At 38.6% G+C, this 27,606-nt stretch overlaps 1 protein-coding gene across 1 annotated transcript in view; it reads right to left on the reverse strand.

The window, feature by feature from the left end:
* Positions 1-19,352: 19,352 nt before the first annotated feature.
* LOC129360415 (rap guanine nucleotide exchange factor 2-like) overlaps positions 19,353-27,606 on the reverse strand; it is a 96,322-nt gene continuing 88,068 nt past the window's right edge. Inside the window, 10 exon segments of the mRNA XM_055030621.1 lie at positions 19,353-21,485; positions 22,517-22,779; positions 22,781-22,805; positions 23,341-23,837; positions 23,923-23,974; positions 23,977-24,123; positions 25,027-25,176; positions 25,512-25,679; positions 26,344-26,567; positions 27,542-27,565. Of these exon segments, the coding sequence (XP_054886596.1) occupies positions 21,460-21,485; positions 22,517-22,779; positions 22,781-22,805; positions 23,341-23,837; positions 23,923-23,974; positions 23,977-24,123; positions 25,027-25,176; positions 25,512-25,679; positions 26,344-26,567; positions 27,542-27,565 (1,576 nt within the window). The 3' untranslated portion in view covers positions 19,353-21,459.

The raw sequence follows: 27,606 nt of genomic DNA on the forward strand, positions 1-27,606 counted from the left end.
TTTGTTATTCCGAGGATTGGTGGCAGGATTACAAACTGGTTTATAATCTCCCCTGCTGTTAGCACTGGATTCAGATGCGTTACCCTTTTATAGAACATGGAAACTGCAAGGGGCCACCATACCCTGTTGAGCTGTGGTTGCATCCAGACACCCGTCTTCACCAGCTTCAGATGTTCTCCTCGCTCTGTCCAGACTATGTTACCATCTTCAAATGATTTCGTATCCATTAGATTCGCAAGCTGCTGGCTGACATGAGATTCTCGCTCCTGTGTTGAGTTACTGTTGTGCATCAGTTCTGTTTCCCATAAATAAAGGAGTGTGAACTCCTTCACTGTACTGAAAAGCATCTATCAACACTGCAGCTTGTGTTTTTGGTGTCTCGTCCTTTGGGTAAGCCAGTTTGGTTCTGCAGAAAAACAGTTTCTTGGTTTATTAAGATTTCTCAAACCCTTCAAACCACATATGGAACAATACCATGGGGTCCGTTGGATGTTCTTGCCTTTTTACCAGATATCTCGCTGAATTTATATGACCCAGCTGGATTATTCACTATTGATTTAAGGACAAGATCGAAGAGTCTATTTTCAAACAAACTTCAAGTTAAGTTTTCTGTTTTGGTTAGTTTTCTCTCAGGTCCCTCCCTTGCAAGGACTTCATACAATTTTCCTGTAATCTTTATTAAATTTCTAAAAATGTATTCACATATGTGAAGGTGCAGCTTGAGTCAAGGTAGAGTCAAGTCAACATTCTGGAGGTTTACTTGATGAACCTTGATAGGGTTTATGAATGTATTGCTGAACCTCATAAGGTTTGTAGAAAGCCTCATGGTGCACAAACACAGTGCATACAAGCAGATGACTTCACACCCAGTTGACTCATTGTATCTGAGATGCATGCATGAAATACCTGGATATATTTAAGACCAATCTGTTGCCTCGCCAGTAAATCAAAGCTGCACTTTTAAAATGTCAGCTTGGTAATTCACATTGCCTTTATGACTACCAGACAAAGAACAAAGACTTTGTATGATCTATTCTTTTTTGGAAAGAGAGCATAAATTTGGAAGGCTTTATTCAGTCAACTGAAAAATTGCCCAGCGATATTAAACACAGATTTGAATTAGATACAATATACTAAGAGTTTGGATTGATCACTCATATTCTGTTGGAAAAGTATGGGTTAATTTATCCCTGTAAAAAGTGTTTTAAATTAAAAAAAACTGCAGAGATAAAAAGCAGGAAAATTTTGCAGACATTCGAGCTCAATAGCTTTTTTATTTTTAAGGCAATATGTAGTAAACATGATTAATCAAATAAACTTTAAAATAACAGCTTACTCAGAGTGGAGGGATTAGATGCAGAAGTTTATTTTCAGGTGAAAACTTGACAGTTTTTCCATCTTGACTACATGGTGATTAAATCTGTTTACAGTCTGGAGGGAGACTTTGTTAAACAATAACTGATGACGTTTCTGTTTTTGACATCTTTATCGACACAGACGATACAACAGCCTTGAAAAATGTTCTATTGTATTTCATCTGATTTACAGTAAGATATACAGGAGAATTAAAATAAAGCAGGTTTTGTTTCCATTCCTTTCTCTTTTCTCATGAACTGAGTAAAATTTGTTGAGGTGATGCCACTTATTTTCAAATCTCACTGTGACAAGAGCTGGGTCAAACTTACTGAAAGGTGAAGGAGAGCAAAACTAAGATTCAAGAGTTTTTTTAATAATTATTTTACACTTAATTTATAGCAAGTTTATTTATACATTTCTCTGACTGCAGAGAGTGGTTAGATTTCAGTCAGAAAGACAAAACAAGTTTGCTCTCCCACTTTTAAAAGTTGCTTAATTTTCTGCTGGATCAAGTGAGAAAGATCAAACATTCCAGACAGCAGAGGAGAAAAAACACATTAAACATTAGAAACTTCAGTTTTTTTCAGTATTTTTTTTTTCCAGATTTATTCATTCAAATATTATTTAACTCATTTACTGTGACGTCTCTGTTCATTTTTGGAATGTGAATTTAATAACCATTAAAGGTGTAGTTTCAGTAAGAATACAGTTTTAAAATGTAACATGCATAAAGCATTTTGCATCATCATTGGTCTTGCATTACTTTTATAGAGTAAACAAATGCATGACTGAAAACATTTTTTTTTCTAAACTTCAAAGAAACATCAGCAAACTCAGGGTAATTTGTTTAATTTGTATTAATTCTATGTTCCCTGAGTGATTCAGTAAGACATAATGCATTAAGCAGCAGATCCACAAGCAGTTATTGCCATGTGAAATAATGTTTTCCTCACAGTGTTCAGAGAGCTGCAGGGCTCTTCTGTACTGCAAGACCCAATATTATGCAATTTCTACATCCGCTTTTATTTTTAATTTTGGAAATTCTCCACCAGAGGACAGCTGAAAGACTCTGACTGCAGTTGTACCTGTTATTGCTTTTGATGAACTCAGCATAATGTGCTTCATACTGTATTTTGCCACAGGGGTGTACTCTTTGTCCTCTACTCTCAGATGTTGCTGATGGGTTTTGCTTTGTTATTTTACTTGCATTTCCAAATGAAAATGTTCTGCTTCAAGAAAAAAAAAAAAACATTTTGTTATATTAAATCAGGAAAATACAGACATGTCAAATATTCTCCAACCAGTTAAATGTGTGAAAGTATCTGGGCATAAATGAAAAGATAGCAACTATAAAACAGCCATATTTACTCAGATATTTGATGAACAATATGAAAACAATCCAAGGAGGAAAATAGGGCTATTAATGCTAGGAAGCTGATGGCTTTTCTCCAAAAACAGGAGATGGAAAACCGATGCACTGTTCTGTGGATGCACTCCAGCATCCAAGCAAAGAAAATACAGGAAATGAGTAAGAAAACAACTGCAGGAGACAAAAAATAAAATGGTGTCATTAGGATAAAGATCAGCTGGAAACCTCGCATAAAAACATAAAGGAGCTTTTCAAGATTAATTTCTATTTTTAGTAGAGCAAATTTCTTTCACCTAAATCTATACCATAAAGGGTCTAACTTCATAATGTGGGTTACTGAGACCATGCAAATCCAAAGTTTGGATCTAATGCAATAACTGGAAGCTTCATGTTGAAAGACCTGTTTGGATCTAAATACTCAAAAACAAAAAGCAACACAGAAATGTATTATGGCATGGATCCCAACACATTCTGTACTTAAGTCCTTATAATCGAGGAACTGAGCAGACATGTAGCATTACCAGACTACTACCTTTACATGTTTACATTTAAACATGGAAACAGAAGGAAAACAGCCCCACACTTGCAAAAAGGATGACATCTTACAGGAAGAAGAGGAATTTAAACCATGTGATATGGAGAAAAGTATAAACAGACTTCATGACTGTGACTAGATTTTATCTGCAAAATCAGACCCCTTCACTGTATGCAGGAAACAGAAACAAGGCTACAGAGAATTAAACAGAAACAGGTATTGATAATGAGCTGATATGTTCACTTCAAATTTCAAAAGCTTTTACCTAAACATAGACATATACTGCAAAAAAGGAAAATACATAAAACTGATCATTTTGAAGTTAAAACGTACAATATGGACAATGGACATTTAAGTTGACAAGGCATTTGACGTTGAAGAAAATCTATATGGTTTGTATTTTATTGTACTTTTTATTGTAAATATGAACACATAACACCTCATTTAGAGCACAATCCAGAGAGGATCGCTTATAATCTTCATATTCAGAGGCTTCTACAAACCATTCTGCCAGTGAGTGGTTTTCTGTTCGATTATAACAGCAGACAGATCTAACAGCATATTCTGATCAAAGGGAATGGTTCAACGATTTGGCAGACTGTGAGGAAATATCCAGGCTCTCTGGGAAGCAAATGGAAAAGTCAAGATACCAACAAAGCTCCACTGAATGAAACCAAGAGAACTGAGTTCAAGCAAAAGAAATGTTACTGCATGAAACATTTTTGGTTCAAATTGTGTTCTTTAGTTAAATGTGGTTTTTGGTTCCGGTTTGGCATGTTAATAGCCTGCAGAATGCATAGACGCACTTGAAACTTCATTGACATGTTTTTCAAAGCTGTATTCTGTGTTTGTTTCTCTAAAAGCAACTATTAAGTTTGAACATTTTAGAATGAACATCTACTTGCAGCCAACTTTTTTTTAAATTATTTAGTAGTGGAAACTGAAGAAATAATTTTTTTTTTTTTTTTTTAAGTTGCACATCCCACAAAAACAACCAAACATGCAGCAGCTTAACAACATTCCTCAGTAGAATTGTCTAAACTAATCTAAATGTAGCAATCCTCCCAAAAGGCAGCAGGAAAACACAAGCTGGATAATTATAGATTTCCCCAGGAACCAAAAAAAACAGAGAAGAAAAACAACCCTCACATGAATGATATGGAAGATTACAGGAAGATGGTCAGCAGAATGTGGTAGTTTGGCTTCTTGGTAAAAAGCAGTGAGGAAACATCTGCAGCTTTCCATTTTAGATTCAATTATGATATGCAGAGTGGTACAGCTAGCTGTCATATTGCTTTGAGGTACTTTTTCCAACTGTAATATAAACTGGGTGGTAAAAATCCAAACATGAACACCAGTCTTGTGCACCAGAGGACTCCCAGGAAAGTAATGTCTCAATAAAAGACCCTAATATCTGCACATGCATTGCTTTGTGTAGGAGACAATGCATGTTTACATCCAATATGCAGCACAATAATAACCTCAGATCTAATCTCACAATAAAACCAAGCCAACAAACTAGAGGCTCTAATTTAAGAGAAGATTGCAAAAGCAGAAATTCCCACAGCACTATATTCCTATGTGTTCCCTCACAGCTTTATGATATACCTGCAAAACAGCAATAAGCACCAGCAATGTAGATCCATGCATAGTTAATAATAAAAAAAACCCCACAAAAAGCAGCAGCATCCAAACAGAAATTAACATCCAAGAGAAAAACAGCATCTCTAATGATCAACAAGAGGGCAGCAGCATGCACACAAATACAGAAAGCATTAAAGCGTTTAAGTAAAGCCTTACTTAGCTTTTGAAGAGAAGACGAGGCATCTCTGGGGTGAAGTCTTGATTAAAAGGTGCAGACAGCAGGGCAGAAAACTTCAGCTTGAAGAGGGCCTTTGACGCAATAAATAGACTCCTGCATAGATCTTTTGACACAGCTGACTCTTAAGGAATGGTCCAGCTTGTTAAGTGATCAAAGTACTTTTGTTATTAAAAGTGAGCTTCAAAAGTTCCAGGTTAAGCAGATGATGTTTGAGTCAGGAACTGCAGAGTGCTAGTGTCTGGGGAGGTGAGCAGGTCAGACACCGAAGCTGCAGGTGCTGCTAATTAAAATCAGCAAAACTGAAAGAAAAAAACAACTGTTTTAACTGGACTTACTATTTTTTATTTTTTATTTAAGGTTTCTAAATAAGATTGGACAATATTATAGAAAAACTGACCAGTGGGGAAAAACTTGGTAGATTTTTTTAAATATTTTTTTTTGCTTCAGTACAAAACAAAAACTATGCAAATAAATAACATAATTAAAAATTAATATTCATTATGTTCATTATATATAAGTAAAACATAAGCTGTGGTCAAAATTCTCCTGAAACTACATTTTCCACAAAATGTTACTCAAATAAATATAACTGAGTAAATGTAACAAATTAGTGGTACTACCCAACTCTGGTCCCTAGAAACTGCAACTCATAGTTGCTCCTATGTCTTTAAATGGTAAACAAACATATGCTATTTTATTTATGCAGAAAATATTTCTCATTCACAGTGCATTTTCTAAAAACAGAAAAAAACATTGTCTTCATAAGCTAAACAAATAGAGATCATAGAGTCAACTTATTTTGAGTTTTATTGTTAACCTTGTTTATCCATTCATTAAAAGGCCATAGAAGTGTCAGAAACCTTTATAAAAAAAATAAAAAGGTAGATGAAGTGTTAAAACAAAGGATTTCATGCTGTCTTTGCATTAAAAACATGATTTCAAGTCATTAAAAAGACTCTGGGAAATGGGTATATACACAATGTGGCTCTGGAACCTACAATTGTATTTATTTTTCTCATTTTTTAAATATATTTTATGTAATAATACTGCTGCAAATTGTTTTAAATCTCTCTTGCTTTATTTGCTGCTTTTGATCATTTCTCATATTAAATGTGTTCAATAAATTGACCTTTGTTGCAGGTGGCTTGATGTCTATGGGTTCACTGTCACATGCCTTGCTCCTCTGGCTGTTCTGGGTTTGCATGTTCTCACCATGCTGACATGCACATTGAAATGTTGTCTGTGTTACCATGGTGACAGACCTGTGACCTGTCCAGGCCACACTTCTCCTCTCAAATGTGACACAGGATAGAAGATCAAAGGATGGATGACTGAAAAACACTGGATCAAACATAATATTTAATACATGCTGCAGCTTTGGCTCAGGAGGGAATGATTTCACCATTATGCAACCTGAACTGCAGCATCCCGTCCAGCAATGCTGCAGCAGAGGCTGGAGATGGTCTGCAGCTCTCAGCCCACCACAGAGGAGGTGGGACATGTTGCTCAAGATGTCTATTCCTCATCCTCCCGTTTGTTGATGCCTTCAGGCAGTCCAGCTTGTTGTTGATCCATGCTGCCACCCCCGCTGCGCTGCTGCCTCCCCAACACAGCAGCGAGCCGAGCTTCACTCAAAGCAGCGTTAGACAATACCAGTCGAGTTAAATGATTCTTTTTGCAAATTATGTCAAATATTCAAAGATTTTCAAATCTTGTGATAGGTAGCAGAGCGGTCAGTGGGAATCTGAGTGATTGGGAATAGAAAGGTGATTGCAGCACAGAAACATGTATCGACATATTGAAGCTCAGGGGTTTGATTTGCCAGCAGATAGAGTCAGATGATCAGCAGAGCATGCATTCAGATTTACAGGTATGCATCTTCAAACATATTCCCACAGCTCAGTGCACCAAAGCAGCTGCACACCCATGACCTTTTGTTCATGCTTACTTTCATCTCCAGAGCAACGAGTCACAACCTTTCTCTGCATTATAGAAACTAATACTTGCATTATATTCAGAGAGCTCTGTCAGCACTTCACTGTTAATGATGAAATATTGAACTTCCATACAAGAACCTTCTGAAGTATGAAATTTTTGCATAATGACAATTAGATGGGGGGCAGTCCACCTTGTCATTTAATTATTACATGTTGAGTATGGATTATGCAAAGCCTAAAAAATGAGATTAAATCTTTGTGAGAATAAAATTCAACCTTGGCTCAGTTCTGCTTCAGTCACTGACTTGAAGATAATCTGCAGAGAACTGAACTGGAGAAGTTTCAAACCATGGCTTCAGAGAGTCAGATGTGTTTAGGAATCAGAATTATCTATGGTTAGTTTATTTTGCAGCATGTAAAGTGATTCATAATTTTACTCATTAGTTGGAACATCTGTTTGTCCCCAGCCCACAACTTTCCTCCTCAAAGGACCACTCACTTAATAAGCCTGTAATTAAACCTGGCTGCAGTCATTTTTGGTTTCTGTGGAAGGAAACAGAAACAGTAGCAGAACTAATGCTTTATGTTGTGCAGAATGAGACTCAGATTAATGTGGTCGGTCGTTTTAAGAAGCAGTGACAGCCCAGCTTCTGGTGCATCCCAGAGCGAGGGCTGAACTTCTCTGCTCAGCACCGGCAGACATGAAAGACCTGACGGATGTTCGGATCTGGGAGTTTACACTCTGTCCAGCCTGAACATTGGGCCTGCGTGCATCAGGTCCTGTATTTTAGATACAAGCTTTCAGTGAATTCGACCATGAAAACACTGGTGTACAAAACTCCCATCAACACCTATCTTGTGTTTGATTTTCTCCAGGTTTGATGTGCCTCTGTGACCTTTGCTGTCTGTGAAGCAGGAGAGAAAATCTTGCTTGTTTAAAGTGAATTTCACTTGACAGCAACAACAACTAACCCTAAAATCACACAGAATCACATCAGATGCCGTGTCTGAAAAACACGTCCGTACTTCATCATCTTTTTTCATGTACTGTGTCTTTACAACATTAAACATGACTGGATTTTGTTGATATTTTATAAGATAGTCCGACTCAAAGTTCATCCTAACTGTGAAGATGAAGGGGAAAAAATACACAACTTTCAAACATGTTACAAGACAAAATCTGACAAGAATTAATAAATAAAGAATGAATACACAGAGATCTGGAGAAACTGTGGGAAAATATCACTTTACAAAAGACTAAAGAGTAAGATAAAACTAAAAACCCAAAACTGACTCAACCAAAACATTTAGAGCCATTTTTTGACTCACAGTGCTGGGCACATTTCCACCAATATGCTGATAGTGGAGCTAATTTTTCAATTAGTGGTTAACTTTGAAACGATTCGCCTTTCTATGACTGAATTCTAAAGCACAAACATGCGTACCATCCGTGTTTAAGTTTTAGTGATTGACTTAAGACTTTTTCCGCTAGATCTTTTTAAGAATGTCTCCCTCAACAACCCCAGATAACTAAAATAAAAAAACGTAGAGGGACAAGATAAAAACAACAGGAGAGAACAAGTGGTAACATTAATGGTAAAATCTTAAGGTTTGAGGAGTATGAAGATTTAGCAACATAATATTTTCAGATTCTTAATAATTATCACTTTTATCCTGGGTAAATATTTTGACAGAGGAATTTGACAACATTGGAAACTAATAATTATTTTCATTTATTCTATCAGTGCGTGGACAAAGTTAATTACTTAGAGAGATTTAGTTTGATAACACAAAACAGAAAAAAAAACAGTAGATACTTTATTGGCTGTTGATCTTTTTTCTATCAGGGAGTGAATGAATCAAACACTTCGTCCGGCTGCAGATACACAGAAAAAGGTAAACACACCCAGGATTTGACAGGTTTTCTCCACTTACCATCCAATTATTCCTCAGCATGAGTGAAGCGGCCAGGGAGTGTGGCGATGAGCCCAGCTATCAGAGGTCGGACGTGATGTGAGAGGATGAACTGTTTTCGGCCCTTCAAACCCTGTTAGGCCTAATGGCCAATTAGGGAGGTGAATGTCAGCTCATTGTTTCCAGGATTTTCGCAGCAGCTGGAAAATACATCGCCTATGGAATCAGCAGGAACAGAGAATTTCAGGTGAGGCGTCCACTAGTGCCCTGAAGGCTGCAATTAATCAAACTCTGGCAGCTATTGACATCCATTGATTTTAAATTATTTCTTTTTGCACTAAAGAAAGTCTTTTGGTGACAGGAGGGTAAGTATGTACTGTGGACTTAATGCAGATGGTCACCTTTCTGATGCTCAGTTGGGCAGTATGCAGTGACTCATGCAAATATTCATCCCCTGCATCTTTGTCACAATTTAATTTTTATATATTTTATTGGTATTTTATGTGACAGTCTGTTCCACACAATTGTACTTAAAAGACAATTTAGAGAGGCCAATCACTTTACAGTCACATTTTTCTAAATGTGGGAGGATGGACCCTGAGAGTACTCATGCATGGAAAAGGGATTGAATCTCAGCCCGGGTGTCTCTTCGTACTTTGCATGCTATTCCTTTTCATATGCGGGTTCTCTCTTGGTACCCTGACTTCCTCCCAGCGTCCAAAGAGATGACTGGTAGCTTAATAAGGCTCTATAAATTGTCCTTATGTACGGAAGACTGTCAGAATAAGCTAATGATCAATTAATCACGATAAAATAAAATGAGCTTTATAATTTCCATTCTGATTATTAATATTTTTTGTAAATAATATTCATGTAGTCTTTACAGTACACAAATCAATTTTGTTTACAAAAACATCATAATCAATGTTAATGATGGTTTTGTAGCGTCACATTACAGGATTTGTCTTTTGTCTTTGGTAAAAGACCACAAGCCATTTCTCCCACTAAAGCCAGACTTGTGCATTTGTTTTGGATGTATTTACCCAGAATGCCCTGTGGTATTGTTCTCTTCCTGCTTTTGGAGCGGTCTCCAGTCTACTTGGCGTTCAATAATGCATTCAAATCATACGAGAGTTCGATTCATCCGAACCGAGACCGATGTTTGTAGGCGGGCCAGAGTTGACGTTTTTGGTTCACATCAGAGTTTTACTACACATTCTCACTTCTTCAAACGAATTAGATTTTCTAGGCATAAGGAGTAGAGTTTTAGGAAAGTGAACTTTATAGTTTTATAGTGGATTTGAGTTATTGTTTTTGTTTCCTGTTACAGGATTAAAAATACTCTGAATGCATCCAAAATAAGATTATTAACTCTGCTTTAAAACATCTGAGCTGCATGATTTTTATTTCACTGTTTTTCATCTAACCCATCAGAAGCCCAGAAAGGTGGGCGTCTATAAAACGTCTCATATTTCTCGAGTATATTTATAATTTTCTATTTATTTCCCTTTTATCAGCCAGGTAATGAAGTCACCCTTTCACTTGGTTACACAGGTCATGTTGCCAGAGTGAAATGAAAAAGTGCAAACATTAGAATCTGATATTTTATTTTTCTTCTGTTGCTCATTTTTAGAAGCGTTTCTCACTAACAGAGACATTACCACTGCAGAGCAGAAGGGTTTTCTTTGTTGTGCAGTTAAGTCCTTGCCATTTCTTCCTCCAGTTTTTCCTTGACCTTTAGACATTTTCCATTGTAGGTCAAGAAAATAGCTTGTAGAAGAACAGAAGAGGTCATTCTTCACACAGTTAGACAGAGGAACCAGTCGTCTTTAGGTGGTACATTGACTCCTGCTGTTGATTTGAGGATCTGTGAAGATGGGAGTTAAAGGCAGTGAGTTCGGTTGCTGCAGTTCAGCACAGTCACTTTTGCATTAACTAGAATTTGATTTTTTTTTTTTTTTCAAATGAGCATCTTGAAACCTGGACTGAATGTGTTGTTGAAGACTGGAGCTAAGACCTGACACCAATCATACACCTAGTTCTCCAATCATCCGTTTGGGAAACTACTAGATTCTTTTAACTGCTGCCAGGAACGTTTCAGCATAATTTGAATTCTGGTACAGTGTATGGAGTTCTGTTTGTGAAGGCGTACAGTCGAAAATTAACAGCCCTAATTTGGGTCATTTAGTCTGTCATGGCTGTTATTCATAAGGAAATGTCACAGTTTCAAACTACATTCAATATAATATGATATATGATACATATATGAAATGCTCCCTCAGATAACACCAATCAGGAAATAATTCAATGTGTTGAGTTTTTTTGCCCAACTCTTCTGAAGATTTCGATGTGGTTAAATCAGCTCCAAACTCTGCAAACTTTTCTCCTTTTGCCATCGTCTGTAAAACAGGCGCCTGCTGTAAATGTCACACCGGATTATCTTTCAGGTTATTAATAAATTACGAATCTTTGCTTATGCTGCGGCAACATTGAAAGAGAAGATTAATGGAAGTTTAATGATCCCCACGGAGAAATTGGATATTGCGGCATTAACAGTTTCACTTTTGACATTTTCAGCAACAGTCCCCGGCCGGCGCTGTATTATTCATACAAAACACATTTAAAATTCCAATAAATCAGCAGACTGCCTGTGCGGTCGTAAATCAAGGCGTGTCACCTGTTAATGGGCCTATTACACTATTTTTCTGTTGTTAAAAAATGCCCCCTCAGTAGGTTGAAACCTTTTAATAAAACTCAGCCCATTCAGGACATTGAGATGAAGGGCCAGCCCCTTCGCTCTGCATGCCAACGAGCTTATTGTGAGTCAGGTTTGTAAGTGAATCCATGGGTGGTTGTTCCCTTAAACGATCCATTTGAATTCAGGGCATCTCAAAGTGTGGCCCTCAGCTACGTTTACAGCTTGGATAGAAGTCAAACGGGATCCTCTGGGGTTGATGAACACAGCATGTGAGAACACATAAGGAAATGAGTCATTTATTGACTTTCATGCTTCCTACACATAGTCCATTACACAGAATGTGATGTCATATGTTTACAGCAAAAAGTCTTTAACCAAGGTGTGAGGCTTTATGCTGATGTATGTTTGCAGGATGAGGATGGAAATGATGAAGGGCCGGTGATAAGATCTGGGTTTCTTTCCTGCGCACAAACCTTTAAGTCATTCAGTTTATTGTTTACGTTTTCAGGAGTTCAGTTCACACTATTCATCGTCGGCATGTATGTGATACTTCTGATCTTTAAAAAAATTTACTGTGAATTCTGTCTCAAAATGTCTGACTTACAGCCTCATGAAAATTTATTTAGGATGTTTTCACAGCTGATAGTCCAGTAGACTCGATTCGACTGAGGACCAAAATTGCACTGAAATTGAACATTACATTTTCAGCTGCTGTGATTCATTTTCATTCCCCACTGTGTCAAACCAAGCAAATCCGAGAAGAAATATTTAAAAAGACAAACTATTAAAATCCTACAACTAATTTCTACCTGCATGTTCACTTTTTACCACAGCTGTAAGACAAGTTTCTAGTGACAAACTAGGGATTTTAAAAACAGAACTCTAATTACTACTGGGCTCAAGAAAACAATTTAAAATTGACCTGGCTAGAAACTAAAAGTAGAGAATTTATGACTTGTTTTGCTCAAAATGCTGACATTTGACCCCCAGGAGTGATTTCTTCAGCAAATCTACTGGACACACTTTGATTCATTAGAATAAACCCATCAGGGTTAAAGGATGTTTGGTGGTTAATGAATGTACTCAGGCTCTGGATGAAGCCGCATCGCACACCAAGGGGGTCAGGAGCAACATCCAGTGTACAAAACAAGGTAAAAGCTGAGAAAATACTCATTTAATTGTCATTTCTATTTAAATCTCAGGAAAAAAGAGGTTGTTGCTCTTCTCCTGTTGATCAGCATTTACAATTTGTTCAAATGCAAAAAGGTCAGATGGGCTGAAAAATGAAGATATTTCTTGAGACAAACCAATATAGTCCCTCCCTGCCATCTCATGAGGTTTGATAAAGGAGCTAAATGAAGAAGCTGATTTGAGTGAAATTCAGAACTTACAGTTAAAACAAGATGAGACCATGAACTGGAAACCAGAGGAGCACAGCAGAAGAAACCAGAGAGCTTAGGATCCAATGGACGACATGGGAACCAGGTGAGTCTAATCAGGGAACGTAGAGCAGCTCTGTACTGGGAGCTGATGCTGCGTTGAAGTTACCTGGGAAGTTTAAACTCCAAGCTCAGATTGACAGCAAACCCAAGGTAACAATGTTCTGGTTTAGAAGTCAGAATTTCAAGATGACGAAGTCCATGAACATTGCTTGCAGTAGCTTTCACAAACATCATTCTAAATTTAATTTTTCATAAGCAGACGTCATTTGAATTTGTTTGGACATTGATTTTTTACATCTGTGTCTTGAAGGGGGAAAGTCCCTCCATACTTAACAATGGCTGACCCTTACAAGTGTTTCTCACTTTACTGCATTCAGTCCAGTGGATAACATAACATGTTCTCTGTGTCTGGTTATATTTACCCCAGGAACAAAGTAAACCATGGACCATCAGTAAGATGTTCAGAGAAACTCTGATCAATGTAAGCATAAATTAGCTTCAGGTTCATTCTAAAGGAATTGTTTGAGTTGTTGTTTATTTTCTCTCCACTTAAAGGATCTTTAAAATGTTTAAAAAGTATTGTTTTAAATCCAACATGTCACTTCTTCTGAGCCAAAACTGAGAGGCTGAACATCAGAGTTTTGGATGTGAACGCTCTCTTCTGTAATTCCAGACCTTTATTCCGTTCCACGGCAGATAGCGAGAGGATGTTTTCCTCCTCAGTGATTTTCTTCTGCAAACACCATGAATGATAAAAGAAACAGGACAGAACTGCATGGGCTGGCGGGTTCCAGTGAGTCGTTCAGAGAGAACAGAGAGCGAAGAAAGATATTTATTCATGGGATTAATCAGATTAGATACATAGAGATGGACGGACGAACAGATAGATAGATAGATAGATAGATAGATAGATAGATAGATAGATAGATAGATAGATAGATAGATAGATAGATAGATAGATAGATAGATAGATAGATAGATAGATAGATAGATAGATAGATAGATAGATAGATAGATAGATAGATAGATAGATAGATAGATAGATAGATAGATAGATAGATAGATAGATAGATAGATAGATAGATAGATAGATAGATAGATAGATAGATAGATAGATAGATAGATAGATAGATAGATAGATAGATAGATAGATAGATAGATAGATAGATAGATAGATAGATAGATAGATAGATAGATAGGTAAAAGCAGAGCAGACGGTGGTGACACTTCGTCGCTCCCTCTGTTTATTGGGCGCCTCCCTCTTGTCAGAGGAGGATCTCACTATCTTCTCATCTTCCACAAAAAGGGAAAATCAAGAGCCAAAGACGCAGAGCTAAAGGAAGAGCAGCACCAACAGCACATCACAAGAAAACATGAATCATATTTCATTTCACAGTAGATGAAATACGATTGATGTTTGATAAGGAAACACCCACCTGGTTCGGAGCTGATTATCTAAAAACACTGTTAAATGTAGATAGTGGAAAGTAGACTGAGCCGGCCAGTTTCAAGGCAAAATGAAATAACTCCAAAGATAAGCTGCAAATTCAGATGTGTCAAGGTTGCAGGTAGTAAAAAATAAAGCTGCTTACTTAGTGTTAAGATGTAACACATTTTATTGTGGTTCCAGTATGATTTATTAATTTTTATAACAAAGTAATATTAAATCAATTTTAGAAGAAGCTTATTTATTCTGATCAAATACATATTTATTTTACCAGAAACTTTTGTGAGACTAAATTAGTGAACTGTAAAAAAACAAACTTGTCACCAAAATTTGTTCTCTACAAAATAATTCAGGAATGGAATAAAATACCCAAAACATCAGATTTAAAATGTACACTTTCTTTTAAAAGAGCATTGAAATTATATTTGTTTAATTCAGTTCCATGTATGTAATTTGTAAAATTTGATATCTGACTATTCTTAGTATTTTAATGCTAAACTTATTCTTTATTTTGCATGGATATTTTGGTGTTTTATCAACTGGAGTCCAGAAAAATTAGTAAGTACTTTGTGGATTCTAATGAATAAACAAATAAACAAATAGCTTTGGACAAACAGAAAGCTTCAAAATAATCTGAAATGAAAGCTCTGAGTAAACACCAGCGGTAATTAAAAAGAACTCATGTTGATATTAAATTACACTCCCCTACCTGTGAAGATGTGTGTGATGAAAACAGCTCAGGCACCTTGACGAATATTGTTTCTAATCAAAATACATTTTCAAACATAGTGAGCTGTTTTCAGCCTCACTCTGACCTGCGTGGATTTATCACAGACAGTTGCTCAGGAAAGCATCTGTCCAGAGCAGCTTTTATTAATCTTCCTTTCTCTCAATTCTCTGACTTTGACGGCTGGAAACTGAATTGTCTTTCAGGTTCTGTTCAGACCCGCTGAGTCCAGACAAACTGTGCAGGCGGTGACATCTCCTCTCCCCTCGGCCCTCACTGCAACTGCCTTCATCCAATTCACCATAAAAAGAGCCCAGACAGCCCCATAATATGACCTGCAGCTGCTGCGATTGAACATGGTCGACCACTCTGGGCCCGGGATGCACACAAATAAGCAGCTGGCTATCTGCACAGGCCTCCTGCTTCCCCTCGATAAGGTCCGCTGCCCAGGGAAAGAGTGGACAGGTCCACCAGGCGGCATTTCATGGTAAACAGTGCCCCCTGGTGTCAGCGGGGACAAAGCACAGTCCTTGAGCCGGATGAGTGATGAACCGCCCACCTCTGACTGCAGTCAGGTGGCGGCTGTAGTGTTGGACGCTGACTGCTGCAGTGTTTCCTCTTAAACTTGATGGCGGCTGTGTTTCCTGTTGTTGCAGTTCCACATGCAGTCTCACGTCAGTCACAGTTATCTTTCCACAGCAGGTGGCTGCAGGGAGAGTCATTTTTTCCCTCCCTTCAGATACTTTATCACAGTGAATGCATGATTCGTCAAAGCTTTGGATGTGTTTGTTTGGAGGAAGAAAAAAAAAGAAGCAATTTTTGCCTGGATGCATCATTTTCGAGCCTCGCAGGCATTTATTGTAATGAAATAAACGTCCCAGTTGTCACCTGGAGACTGGAAATGAATCAACTGGATCTGGAAATTGGCACATTTATTTCTCCCAAAGTATAAAAGATGAAAATATCTTAAAAATGGATCAGCTGAGAAAAAGTAAAACCACAAAAAAAAAAAAAAAACATTTAAATCTGTCATTTTTATCCTTTATGCTCAAAAGGTCATCAACTGAATGAAAATGAATAGGTATGAGCTTCCTATAGTTACAGGTTGTTACATGTTATTTAACTCCAACTGATGGAATAAGAAGCTTCTTGTTTTTTAAACAGCCATGAGGAAAAGTGTTTAAGATCGATCAAATCACTGGTAGTGAGCAGGGAAATATCTCAGGAGATTCTAGAAAATAGTGGAATTGGGTTGAAAACTGTCCAACACATTATTAAAAACTGGAGGAATCAAGTTGCTCATAATGACAGAAAAATGCTACATTGTTTCAAAAATAATTCAGAATTTGAAAATGTTGCATTTTTTATTCCATTCATCTGTGGGTTGAACTTTGCTGCCTTTACAGGAAATACATATTTTAGTTTGTGACAGGAGTTTCAAATTCTCAATTGTTTTTATGTCTGGACTTTGACTAGGCCAATCTAACACATAATTCTGTATTGATCTAAGCAATGTTCTTGTATGTCTGGCTGGATGTTTAGGGTGAACATCCATCTGCAGCCTTTCTTCCAGGATTATTCCACATTTAGCTCCATCCATCTTCCTATCCAATGTGATAAGTTTCCTGATTCATTGTCGACTTTTCTTCTGACAAGGTTGCACCCAATTTCATTTCAGGGTTTCAGAGAAAAGAGGTCAGAATACAAATGCACTGCTTTGTGTTGGTGTGTCTCATAAAATCTCCATAAAAACAATGAAAGCTGTAATGTTGAGCATGAATGCCCCTCGAAGGCCGGTTAAATTCTGCATTATAGTTGCAAAGGTTCGCGGAAGTCCTAAAATAGTGAGTAAAGTTGATATTCTACCTTTATTTAAAAGGTTAAGCTTTTTTCCCTCATTTCGCAGCTGGGTTTTGTGTTATTTTATTTTATTTATTTATTTTTTTCAGCGAGTGTGACAAATTGGGGCCCTGGGCTCAGCGTTAACGGGAAGCAACACGATGGGATTGCATTATTCATGAGGACTGGAAATGTCGAGCTGTGATATGGTGTCGACCAGCTGCAGTCAGAATGTCAAACCATTGGAGAGCAGGGCATCTCCGCCATCTGAGCCAGAGCCGATAAACAACAAGCCGAGGCGCCGCGCTGCAGCGGAGGGAGCGCCAACACAGCTGATAGAGGAGCAGAGCTTTTATGACTACCACCAGCTTCATCAAACAATAGGAATTAATCAAACATATTGACATCCTGAACATTTTGAAAATATGACATTTGGGGAAACAGTGACCTCTGGTGGTCAAAACATGCTTACTTGTTTTGTATGATCTATAGATCATACAAAACAATATGTTTTGTATGATCTATAGATCATACAAAACAAGTAATGATCTATAGATCATACAAAACATATTGATTACATTATTTTGTACAAAGTCATTCTAAGATTACTTTAGACTGCTCAGTTTGTCTATATTTTATTTCCTTTCAGAATGAGTTGTTTCAGGGCCTCTTTTGTCTTTTTAAATCCAAATGAGCTGCTACTGGTCATGAATCCTCAACTCAACATTTACACTGACATGTGAAAATATCTGCAATGATTCTGGTGCCAACATGAACAGAAAGGCGACTCAGCAAGGAGGAAACCATTAAAGCCAGATGACAGTTTACAAACGGACAAACACACCTGAAAGTGTTGGTTACAAAAACATTGCTGTGAACATCATCCCATCTAAAGTATGGTGTTGGCAGCATCATGAGGAAGGAACATAATGAAGAAATATTGCAAAAGCATCTCTAGTCAAGCTAAGATGTCAAAGCTTGAAGCAAATGGAAAATTATTCCAAGAATACAGTTTAGCACATGATTCTATAAACCACTAGCAAGAAGTATGAAGCAAATAACTGACCACAGAGGAGTACATTTCCACCAAAAACTTTAGACATTTTAAGATTGATATCACATTTTTACAAGAAAAATTGATAACTTTTCATCATCATAGAAAATGTCAATTTCCATGACTAAAAGCATAAATTTACAATATTCACATAGATATTTTCTGATATAAAGTCAGAATTCTATAAGTAAAAATCTGAGATAATTAAGTCAAACATTTGATATAAAAGGTGACAGAAGTCCTCCAACTACAGAAGTGGTAAATGTAGAGATGCACTGGTTACTTTCCACAATGATTGAAGTAGATTGTGGCTCTTTTCCTGCATCAGGACGACATCAAACTCACCATGGACGCCTTGATGGGATCCAGAAAACTCACCTCAGACCGAGAGGAAGAAACAGCATCGTGGCTGCATTAAGTCTGGACCAGAGATTTTCTTAAACCGTTTAGATTTACCTCTTAGATCTACATTTACCACCTCAGGCTTAGAGGACAACTTGCGTTTTCGTCTCAAATGTCTGATTTTAAAGTCTTACTAAACGTCTGAGATGAATGTATTTTTTTCTTACAAATTTCTGACTTTACGTCAGAGTATATTCGAATTTTAGTATCACAAATTTGTCTTTAATTGTGGAAAGTTTTTATTTTGAACAGTCTCCAAGTTCTTTTTTTCTCATAAATATGTAATTTTTGGGTGGAGGAAGTTTTTGGCAGAAATTTACTCCTCTGTTGCAAATTAGTTTTTCTTGTATCAACAATGGCCCTAATTCTCAATCATAAATACTTGACAGTTTTAATCTGAACTGACCTAAAACAACTTTGTGTTTTTACATTGTGTGAAAAAAATCTGGTATGAAATAGTTGCTCTAAGTAATTTCAGTTAACTCCTTCCTCTCAAAATAAAATATCTGGAAAACTGTTATAAAACGACAATAAAAAGCTGCCCAGAAGTAATAAGCTTTGTACTGTAAAGACTTGCAGCTTCTCTGTTTTATTAAAAATGAAACCGCTAATAACAAAAGCCAAATGAGAAATGGAGATGTGGGACCTGCTTAAAACCCAAGATGACAAAACAATACAGAGCAAGAAAATGAAACTGGGAAGAAAATGTTTCAATTCTGAAGCAATGTGGTCAGATAGAAAATTAATAACGCAACGTTTTTATCAGGGTGAAAACCCTGGAGAAAAAGAAAGAGTGCATTTAAAACTGGGTCTTTATGCAGTATTTATTGATTCCCAGCTTCATATAAACTGGATGTTGAGGCATAAACATTTTACATTTGAACAAAAATATAACCAATATTTACAATTATTGTATTAAAAATACAAAAAACAACTGATACGTACTCCACCAATTGTCTTTTTAAAAGACATACAGGTTAAAGTAGTACAAGAAAGAATGAAGAAAAGAAGTTTGTCACCAGCTAAATGTACACACCTCACTGACACCACACACCGAACGCAGTAGCAGTTCTACCTACTACACTTATCTTTATGCTTGTACAATTTTTGTGCAACTTTTTGTTTATCAAATTATGACTCAACCCGCTAATATGCACATTATCTTCAGAGTTGAATGAAAGTAAATGATGCACAACTGTGTTACAAACAAATTATTAACAATCAATCTGCAGCCGTTACAAAAAGAAGAAATGATTTAATGTGTAGTCACAGAACACAGTGGAAAACACTGCCGTCGTTCATCTTTTTACTCAGTCTGTAGCTTTCAGGACTGATCAATGTGATCAGTGTGATGCTGTGATAGAAGGAAACAAAACGTTCATTTTCTTTTCACAATATTCAAAGTGTGGCGATTGGCAGCTTTGAAAGAAAAACATGATAATTATACTTCATATGTCACCTTCTTCACCGGAGTCAAAGATCAAAACATAACAAATGTAAATCTTGAGTCACTTCCACTGACGGCCAGATATGGAGAAAACTTTGATATACAGAGCCTGGTGTTTGTAACAGACAGGAAGTATTTCTGAGGACCAATCTAGAAGGACAACAGCAGAGATGGAAACACATCCTCTACGACACGTTAAAACACGGTGGGCCGAAGCCACAAACCGTCCAGAAAATAAACAAAAAACAACACAAAACTCAAACTTTTTAGTCTGGTTGTTCGTTTTAAAAAAAGGAGCATCACAAATAAGGCATTTAATTCCAGAACAGTTTGATTTGCATTGTGAACGACCGTGTAAAGACATGTCTGTAGCCATGGCAATGTAAGGCGCTCGGACTTTCACAGGATGCGTGTTCAGGTTGGAAAACGGCCAAATCTGGATCGGTGGATGCTTTGATTTTGAAATATTCTTCCAACTTTACCCGATAATGCCTCCCGAAATGTGCACCACATGTTCTCTCATTACCAAGACAAAAATTATGTTTTAATCATAAATTCCTGGTTTTAGTTTAATTTTAGGGAGGCGATCATATGTGATTTTGAGTGAGTGTGCTTTTCTATTGTCTCCCAAAGGTTGAAACTGTTTTGTGTTGCAATACAGAGGAGACGAGCTGCGACATGAATGCTTCACTCATACCCTGGAAATCAAACCAAACATTACGATTGTGCTCAAAGTGCAAGAATTAGAGTATCTGGTAGGTACAACGTGTTGCATGTCAGTATACTGCATGATGGTTCTCCAGACCAAGTCTCCTCTTAGCTTCAATTTTTAATTTAAACCAACAAGTGACACGCGTTCACATGTGAACAAGAAATAATACTGGATTTAAAGTTCAAACACTCCAACAACTGACGGGTCGTTTCAGTCCAGGTTTCTGTTTTCAGCCCCTCGAGTGCAATCATTTAAAGAAAATAATCAGAAATGGGAAGAAACCCAGAGGGAAGTTGAAGATGATGAAATTGCTCGCTGTTTCTCTCCGTCTTTAATAAAAAGTCTTGTTTCGAAGTTCTTTAATTGTTCAGGTTTTCCTTTTCAAAAGAGAAAACGAGAAAGTGCAGATGAAATTCGACACGTCATGATTCTGCTGCATCAACAGGTGGCTGTTTTCTGTCTCTCAGTTTTTTTTAAGTATTTTATTTGTCCAAAGTGCCAGGCATTTTGTCATTGTCTTTGACTTTCTCTTCATCTCTTCTTCACAGTATTTTTTGCATGCAGGGTCATCAAACCCCCCATGATGCTTTAAGGCAGGGAGGGAGACGAGGAGCGAAGAATCCACCGACTGGAGGAGGCAGGCACATACGTAGCAAGTTGACGAGTCTGTAGGTCTGTCTCTTTAATCCAGCCCATCTGAAGGGGCAGGGGGCACAGGGGGCTTCAAGTTCCTACAAATCAACGTCCACTGTTGCTCCTCAGACTGCAGATACCTGCTCGTCCTCTGTGGAGACAAAGACAAAGAGACAGTTAGCAGCACATCCCTTTGGTCTTAATTCAGAGACCTAAGGGCACAATTCATATGATATGTGACTCAATATTCTGACGTGTGCCACGTATTCCTGCAGCATGCATGTGCTTATTCATGAAAAACTTAAACCTATTAATTTGACCTGATAAGAAAATAATATAACTTAAATCTGAATGTACGACACAACATGTACCAAACAGGGCACATGGAAATTTCTGATTTGGCCTTTCACCTCACTGTTTACAGTGTCCAAACTTTTTGCATCGTGGGACAAACACGGCAAAATAAAATCACTTGGGAGGCCAAAATGTTTTAAATAATATTTTATTTAATTATTTTTGTTTTCCTGTATTTTGTTGTAGTTGTATATTGAGAGAACAAAAATATCTTGAATAAACATTAAGAAAACTTAATCAAGCTAACTTTCTGCGTTTTTGGCTGATGAAAACAGCAGAATGACAGTTTTGCTCCTCCATGTTTCCAACACTGCCACCAAGTGGAAGCATTCAGGTACTACAGATACCTTTTCTGAATAACTGTACTGTTGATACTTTCAGTTTCTTTCTTTCGAGCACCTCAACATTTACACAAATGATCAATAGTTCACTATTAGTTAAATCATGAGAAAGTCCACTTATTGTAAAGGAATGGTGTGCATGCTGGCGGTGCAGGCTGGTTAAAGTTCGTAAAGGTGAAACAGATGATTGCCCACAAGCTGTAGTGTGAGAAGAGAGCGAGAGGGAAGCGGTGGCAGATAGGAATCATGCTCCATGACCTGTTGTGACCTTTATAGTAAGCAGAGGGATGGACTCTGCTGGTGCAAGGGGACGGTCCTGGTGTTTGTTTCTGTTCACATGCAGCCTCAGTAAGGAGGAACTGTTTACCTGCCATGTGGGGGGCGGCCCTGCCTGCTGACCCCTCACACCGTCACTGTCTGGGGGCTTCGGGTGTGTGTCGGGCCAACAATTTCCTCAGAGCCACTAGTTTGGGAGACAAGGACTCACCCTCCTCTTCATCGTCGGGTTCTTGCTCATCTGCGGGGGAGCGGGTGCGGTGGAGGCTGCCTCCCCGATGTTTGGCGGCCTGATGGGCCTGGTGGGAGTCAGGCGACTGGGTCACCATCCGCGAGCGCTGCAGAGCCGTGGTGTAGTCTGGTGGCCGGCGGCTCGAGTGGGTTACCGTCGTTGTGGGTACGGGCGGGGGCGGGTGCTGTCCCTCGGCGAGGTCGGAGAGGGTCAGGGCGGTGTAGCCGGGCGGAGTCGGGGGGCTCCCGGTATCGGCCCTCCTTCCGAGCTGAGGGGACATAAAGGTAGCGACACGCTGATGCCTCTGAATACCAGCTGACGATGGGTTTCCCAGAAAACATCCAACTCGTACAGATGGGGTTTCTGCAGGCTTCACCAACTCAAACTTAAGACTTTTAAAAACTATTTAGGACCATTCTGAATTACATTTGTAGTAGTGCCAAACATTTTTGCACAGAATGCACATAGCATTGAGCAGTTTGGCAGCAGAAATGAGCCAGTGGCGAAGATGAACGTCCAGGACCAGGATTTCAAAGCAAAGCTCAGTGAAGTGTTGCTAACAGAGACAACCTCAGAAATCTAATCTCGGTTAAGAAGAAAAAGGACGAGACACTTTCTGAGCTGCGAAAATGTATGCAACAGGAGACCCAACAGAAACAGCTTTGTATTCTGCACAGTACAAGTTTCTGGTTTGTTGGTCTTATTCAGACTCTTGTGCTACAAAGCAACAATATTTCTAACTTGATGAGCAGTGCTTTCTAAATAAAGTTTGGTTGACTGACAGGACAAGAACCAACACTCACAAAGAAAGGCTTTACCCCCAGCTGTGATGGGTGATGGAGACGGCCGGCCGAGCTGCTTGGCCTCCTCTGACCCGGTGGACGTGATGCTACTCGTCTCTGCGTCTGCGTTTACGTCCTTTCCTCCTCTCCTCTTGATCGTCCCTGTGTCTCCCTCTGATTCTTCTCCCCAGTAGGCGGCTGAGGATGAGGAGGAGCTGGCCGATGCCCAGCTGCCCCTGGCCTGCGCCGCCCACAGTGCCGCCGGACCCCCTAACAACGCCTCGGATGCCGAAGACAGCCCTCCGATGCCGAGCTCCCAGCTACGGCCCTGCTGCATGTTCTGAATGTTGTCATGGGAACCAGAGGAACAGGAAGTCCAGGAGCCGCGGCCGCTGTCTGCAGCGTCCAGAGACACGCGATCTCCCTGATCCTGAGTCAGTTCCTCTGAGCTGGGCGAGGAGAGGACAGTGGGGCAGCCAGCGTAAATACCCCGACAGTCCTGCATTGAAGAATAGGACCTAAAACACACATTAATAAAAAAATATTAATGACTTTACTTCCACTTTCCCTACATTTTTCAAACAAAACGCTTGATTACTGTACCCCAGACTGTACTGATCAGGGTCAGTCGTGGCTCTTCTTTCCAGCCGAGGCCCCCCATGTGGGATTCGCCAGCTCCTCCAGAGTGACGGAGTCTCCGCTCCTCCTGCGCCATGTCGAAGGACGAGTTACTGACCAGGCTGGAGCGGGACGAGATCTCGCTGTGGCCAGAGTCCGAGTAGGCGTCGCCTGACCTGCCGTAACCTGGACCGACACAGAGAGAAGATCAAGACGTTAAAAGTAAATGTGTGACTGAGTTAAAGAATATAATTACAACATATGTAAAGTGAAAAATAGATATTCATGCTGTCCTTGCAGCATTGAAAAATAATTAATGTCATTTCAACGTGGGGCAGAAAGGCAATATTTTTAAAATCAACATATTTGTAATGAATCTAGAAAAAAATAAAATGTTGTGATATGATGCACAAAAAAGTAAGTGGGTTGAATTTTTGTGAATCAATTTTCTTTTGCTTAATATCTGTGTACAAGAACTTTCTGGGACAAAGACTACGTTCCAATCAATAATTTTATTGTATTTATTAATTATCAGTGATGCAGATAGTGACCACATTGTAATCCTGGACTGTTTAGAGAAATTATTTTGGTTTTCTTCAACATTGTATTCTTAAGTCAGTTTCATGCACCCAGAAAACACCCAGAAGAAAAAGTAGTTTCTTTATCAGTAAATTATTCAACTATCAGATTGGTGCATCTCTAGTTGAAATTAGTGCATGCAAAAATATTTTACTGTCTTTTTTGCTGTGTCACCTCTGCAAAAAATATTTTAAAAGATTTACCTATTAGGTTCAGATGAAATGGGGAACAAAAAAGATTCTGGGTTTCACCAACACCAAAAAAAAGTTTATAATACTGACCTTTTTTTAAAATGTATTTTCTGTTTTTACTGACCATATTAGAACCATAACTGATAAAAAAAAAGCCTTATTTTGTAATAAATTCCCAGATGTCATGGCTGTAGGAAAAAGAAGCGCTATAAATCAATACAGATAGCTGCCACCAGGTGGCATGAGCGGCACACAGTGACAGAGAACGAGCTCAGTGTTGAGTTAGGGTGGTGAGGGGTGGGGATAGATGTTGGCTTACCCTTCTTTGGTGAGCTCTGGGGGGAGGTGGGCGGAGAGGAGAGCTGGGAAGAAGCGTTGGACATGGTGTCCTCTGGCTGCCTCCGGTGCCTTTCGTTCCCCTCCTCAGACAGAGACAGGATCTTCTTCAGGGACTGGGGCGAACTGGTGCCTGTGGACATTTCCAATAAAACAAGCATAATTAGCATGAGGAACACGGCCATTTCCCCGGGGGGTCAGGCTGCATTGTCTGAGATTTTCTGCTAGTTGTTTGTTGGGAGGCAGCCTCTAGGTGGCAGCATTGTAACAGAGAAAAAGCTACTTTTACTGTTAGGAAAACTACACCATGCAGTGAAGAAAACACAGATTTTTTATCTAATTAGAACCTCCCTAAATGTCACTAGTTTAACTGTTGCAGATATATCCCATAGCAGGTCTGAATTAACCAGTTGCATCAAACACAATTTAGCACCTACACTGAAAGACAAATGTTAATGATTTTCCTACCAAAAGGTGGTAAATCCTTGACTGGCACTCTTTTCCGGGATGGGTAGAGCGCCACAGTGGGAACTTGCAGGACCTGGTTTCCTTTGGCTAACTGGCCCCGCTGCTGACTGGCTGCTCTGGACACGACCGGGGAAGTGTCAGGTCGCTTCCCACCAGCATTCTTGGGTACTGAGAATGTAAAAGCAGGAGTTAATTTTTATTTCTCTAAATCAAAGAATTCTCTTTGGGAATGTTGGCATGGGCAAACTTTTATTGCTGTTTTAACACCAAAAGAACTTAATCCTCAATTCTTAGATTTTGTTTTTTGAGTTCCATTCTTTGTGTTGCAGATCATCTAGATGTGTTAGACTTTTTAAATGGCAAATATTATATATCAACCACTAAATGACTTGCAGATATAAAGCAAATATAATGCTGGCCAAAACTGGGTAAGTAACAACATTAATTTTTGTGGCGTAAAAAGAGATTTTTCCTCGACATCTTCCACGTTATTGGATATGTTATCATACAAATGTTCACTTTACAAACTCATGGTCAAGCTGGACACTTTGTATTATGAACAGATGGCCCAATTAAGTGTTTAAAATGTACAGTCTTTTATTCACATTTGTGTGCCTTTTTATCACTTTTCTTTGTTCAAGTTTTTCTTTTTTTAAATATTTTGTTATTTCTTGATAAAAACAGCTGTCATGCACTACAAACCTGAACATGATTGGAAGAGAAAAAGATTGTATATTCCCTTTCTATTTACAATTACAGCACCCAAGCATATTTAAGCATAGGGAATGTTTAAATTCCACACTTATAGTATAACAGCGAGAGCTGCGCTTACATGTGCTGATTGAGGGTTCACACTGTAGTGAGAATGTCTGAAGGCTCTCCTCGTTGGTTTCCAGACTTAGGTTGGACAGGTACTGCTTGACCTTCCTGGCCATCTGGGCGTCTTCGTAGAGCTTTTTGGCGTTGAGGAAGGAGCTGCGTCGAACCCGCTTCTTGTGGCCACCTGTCTGGCTTACATCGAGCACGGCTGCATTGGCGCTGCCCTGACTTAAAGAGCTGGTCAAGTACACACGCGTGTACACAGAACAACAAACAACACGGAAAAGGGAATGTTGGGTACAAACAAACAAATAAAAAAAGAGACAGAAATTATTAATAAATAATTAGTATTTTGAGGGGGTGATATTGTTAAACTCTAGTGGGATTTGTGGTGTTTAAACTGAGGCATGCAGAAAGCAGCTTTCGTTTTTTTCCCTCAACTTGAAAACATTCCAGTCATTCCAGGCAACAGGGGGGTGGAGAGGACCGACAGCTTGAGTCAAACAACAGAGGAGTAAAGAGGGCAGCTACTGTAGCAAAGTCATAGTTTACATTTCTGTGGCTTGAGTAAGAGTTGGTCGTAATCGTAGTAAAAGCTTTTACTCGTGATGCAAAACAAAAAAGCAACATGACAGCTGCCTGTGGACAGAAATGTACAAAGTTTCATGGAAACATTTGAGTAATTATGTGGTCAAGATTTATTTTCTCAGATAAGTTTCCTTTGAGATGTTATCATAGTGAAAAACAAGCTTATAATTACAATATGAAAACTGCATTTTAAATGGCAATTATATGAATGACTGAAATGTGCTGCACTGTTTCCTATTAAATGTTCTGCAATGTATAATTTGACCACAAAAATGTAAAGAATGAAAAATATGAATATTTTGAATCTCTCCTGAAGGATAAAACTGAAGGATGAAAAACTCTAAAACTGAGACTGCATGCAGTTGAAAAACAACATGACTGAAGGTGACATTTGCTATTATACGCCCAGCAGTGACCAGTGTAACCTTTCATTAGCAAATTTGACCTTTGTTACAGTCAGTACATTCAGTATCCTGAGGTTAGTGTCAGGCAGAATTAGTGGGAGGAACTCAAGCTAGTTAATAAAAAACAAGGCTTTAGAAAAGAAGCAAAGCAGACCAAAAAGTTTGCAGATAGACAGGCTAAGTTGCAGGGAAGGGTAAAGATTTTGTCACCAAACTTACCCTAAACTTCTCCATTTCTTCTTCCTAGAATTTGGGATGCCACAAACAGCAGCATGGGGGAGGGG

Source organism: Poeciliopsis prolifica, unplaced genomic scaffold (assembly GCF_027474105.1).
Source record: "Poeciliopsis prolifica strain line A6 unplaced genomic scaffold, Auburn_PproV2 SCAFFOLD006, whole genome shotgun sequence".
In the NCBI taxonomy this organism is placed as follows: Eukaryota; Metazoa; Chordata; class Actinopteri; order Cyprinodontiformes; family Poeciliidae; genus Poeciliopsis; species Poeciliopsis prolifica.